General features: G+C 38.2%; 1 protein-coding gene across 1 annotated transcript; it reads right to left on the bottom strand.

Moving 5' to 3' along the window:
* Positions 1 to 359: 359 nt before the first annotated feature.
* On the bottom strand, positions 360 to 977 carry LOC110711322. Its single transcript, XM_021889701.1, has one exon. The coding sequence runs from the start codon at positions 975 to 977 to the stop codon at positions 360 to 362; it is 618 nt and encodes a 205-aa protein (XP_021745393.1).
* Positions 978 to 2,706: the final 1,729 nt, after the last annotated feature.

Raw genomic sequence — 2,706 nt, 5'->3', positions numbered from 1 at the left:
GCTATACCCCATCATACTTTTATATTTTCTCAAAACATCAACTAATTTTTCCAAATGATGTTCATCAAGGATAGCATTGATGATAATAGGGTATTTTCCATCATTATCAAGATTAGCATATTTTAAAGAAATGGGAAGGGGTTTGAGTTCTACCTTGGCATGAGGCTTAGAACTCTCCTCCAATTTCTCCTCTTCTTGTTGAAGCTCGATTTTAACTTCTTGCTCAACCTTATCCACCTTCGAGGTTTCTTCCATAGCCATGACGAACTCTCTTGCCTCTTGAGAATGAAAATCTTCCTTGCATTTAAGAGCTTCAATCATTTGATCTTGAGGCCTCATCACTACCCTCCCCAAACGATCTAACTCCTCATTAACAACATCGAATCGGTATCATTTCTCAACCATGGGGGTCTTAAGTAACTTGGATAACTCAAAGACAATCTTCTCATCGGCCACCTCACATGTAATGGTGTTGTTCTTGAAATTGATGACCGCCCCAAGGTTTTGAGAGCTTCATGACCCAAGATCAATGGAGTATCAACATCTTCCTCCATATAGATCACTACAAAATCACATGGCACATAGATATACCCAACTTTAATAGGAACATCTTCAAGCTCACCACATGAAAGTTTGACCGAGCGGTCAGCTAGTTGAATTGTTTTTCTTGTGGGAATCATTTCAATGTTGAGCTTTTGTGCAATAGAGAGGTAAATTAAGCTAACATTCTCTCCTAAATCCGCCAAGGCACCCCTAGGTTCCATTTTACCAATCTTGACCGGTAAAGTAAAGCTTCTCAGGTCCTTCTCTTTCTTTAGCATCTTATGTTGAACGAGTGCACTAACTTGATGACGGAGGATAATGAGCTTGTCATTGAACTTCCTCTTATTGGTTAAGAAGTCCTTGAGAAATTTTGAGTAGGAAGGCATTTGGGTAACAACCTCGATGAAAGGGAGACTTATGTGTAAGTTCTTCATTACACTAAGGAATTTTGCAAATTTATCATTCAACTTTCTTTCTGAAAGAATCTCGGGAAAAGGAAACGACACATCTTGATTCCTGGTTGATAGAGGAATAATTGCATCGTTAGACAACTACACCTAAATCAAATACAATTTTTAACACTTGACTTATCCTAATACAAGTATATGGTAAGAAGAGGGGTCGAACCACAGGGAGAAGCACATAAACACCGCATTCATAACTAGACTTTAAACTATCTCGGGACAAAGGAAAGGAATGACTAAGAGATTAAACTAAAGATAAAACGAGTTAAATTCAATATAATTAAACACCAAGGGAGATGGGTAGATGTAGATCCCGCTTGCTCATGCAATAACATAAAAGCAAATTAATAGTGAACTAAACATGCATGAATATCGATACAAGGTTAAATCTAACCGCCTTTCGGGGTTAATCGGTTTCTCATAACATAGCCTCTATGTTTCCACACTATAACCATATATTGGGAGGTGCAATTAAAGAACAATCGATAGTAATGAACCTTTACTAAGTCAACTTCCGTTCCTTGTTAGCAAAGATTCACCTTTAATCAACTAACAATGTGCACTTGCAAGAAGATCAAAGAATATCAAGCATGCAAAGATTTTAATCACAATTAAGTTAATCTCAATATTAAAAGCATGAACAATTAGCAACTACACCATCCCCACACCCTTGTCTAAGAGACTACTCACAAATCATGTTGAGAACAATATCAATCATCAAATCAGTATGCATCAACATGATTCATAAGCAAAGAAGGAAAATCAAAGTAAATATACAAAATAAAAAACAAAGGTAAAGAGAGAGAGTAAGAGACTGCTTTTTAATTGAAGATGAAGGTCTACAAAGGATTCAACAAACTCCTTCTTCAAAATCCAAGTTCATGAATAAAGAAATACACACTTTCTCTCTCACCAAAATGACGACTAATAATGTTTCTCTCTCTAGATTAAGCTAAAAATGTACAGAAAATTAAAACTAAGTTAATCTAATTACATCAAAACGTTCTAAAATGGGACTTATATAGTTTGTACAGAGCCAGCTGAAATAGAGGAGTGGTCCGACCGAACACTGGGAAGATTCGGCCGGACTACATGGTAGGTTCGGCCAAACCATGGGTAGGTTCGGTCGAACCTGGGTAGGTTCGGTCGAACCTCCCTGATCCTGGTCTGGTCGAACTTTTGATGTTCGACCACTCCTGCAAAATTCCCATGTTTCTTCTTGACTCTGCCTTGACGTTCGGCCGGACCAATAAGCAAGTTCGGCCACATCTTCAGGAGGTTCGGCCGAACCTATTCTGAATCGTGATTCCTTCAACTTTCCTTGAGCTTAGCTTCCTCCTCTTGAAAACCCCGATGGTTCCTACACAGCATAAGCATGGAAATCAAAGTAAAGAGTAGGAAAAAGGGGCAAAATCTAGGAAAGAATATGCATAAAGGGAAAGGGAATTAAGTGCAAAGAAAAGGATGCAAACAAGCCGCAAATGTGGGAAAATGACCATCAAAATGAACCTTAATCGTGGCATAAATGCCACTCATCAAATTCCCCTACACTTTCCACTTGCTAGTCCTCGAACAAGGAATGGCAGAACAAAGAGAAAGTCACAACAAACATAACATGAAAAGGGTAAGGAAAACCAATTTAGCACTTATGTAGAAAATGCTCCATTTGAACTCGAACCAAAAGACATGCACTAAAGAA

This window comes from Chenopodium quinoa, unplaced genomic scaffold, assembly GCF_001683475.1.
Source record: "Chenopodium quinoa cultivar QQ74 unplaced genomic scaffold, ASM168347v1, whole genome shotgun sequence".
NCBI lineage: Eukaryota > Viridiplantae > Streptophyta > Magnoliopsida > Caryophyllales > Amaranthaceae > Chenopodium > Chenopodium quinoa.
The sequence above is the reverse complement of the archived record's forward strand: the minus strand, read 5'-3'. Positions and strand labels throughout refer to the sequence as shown.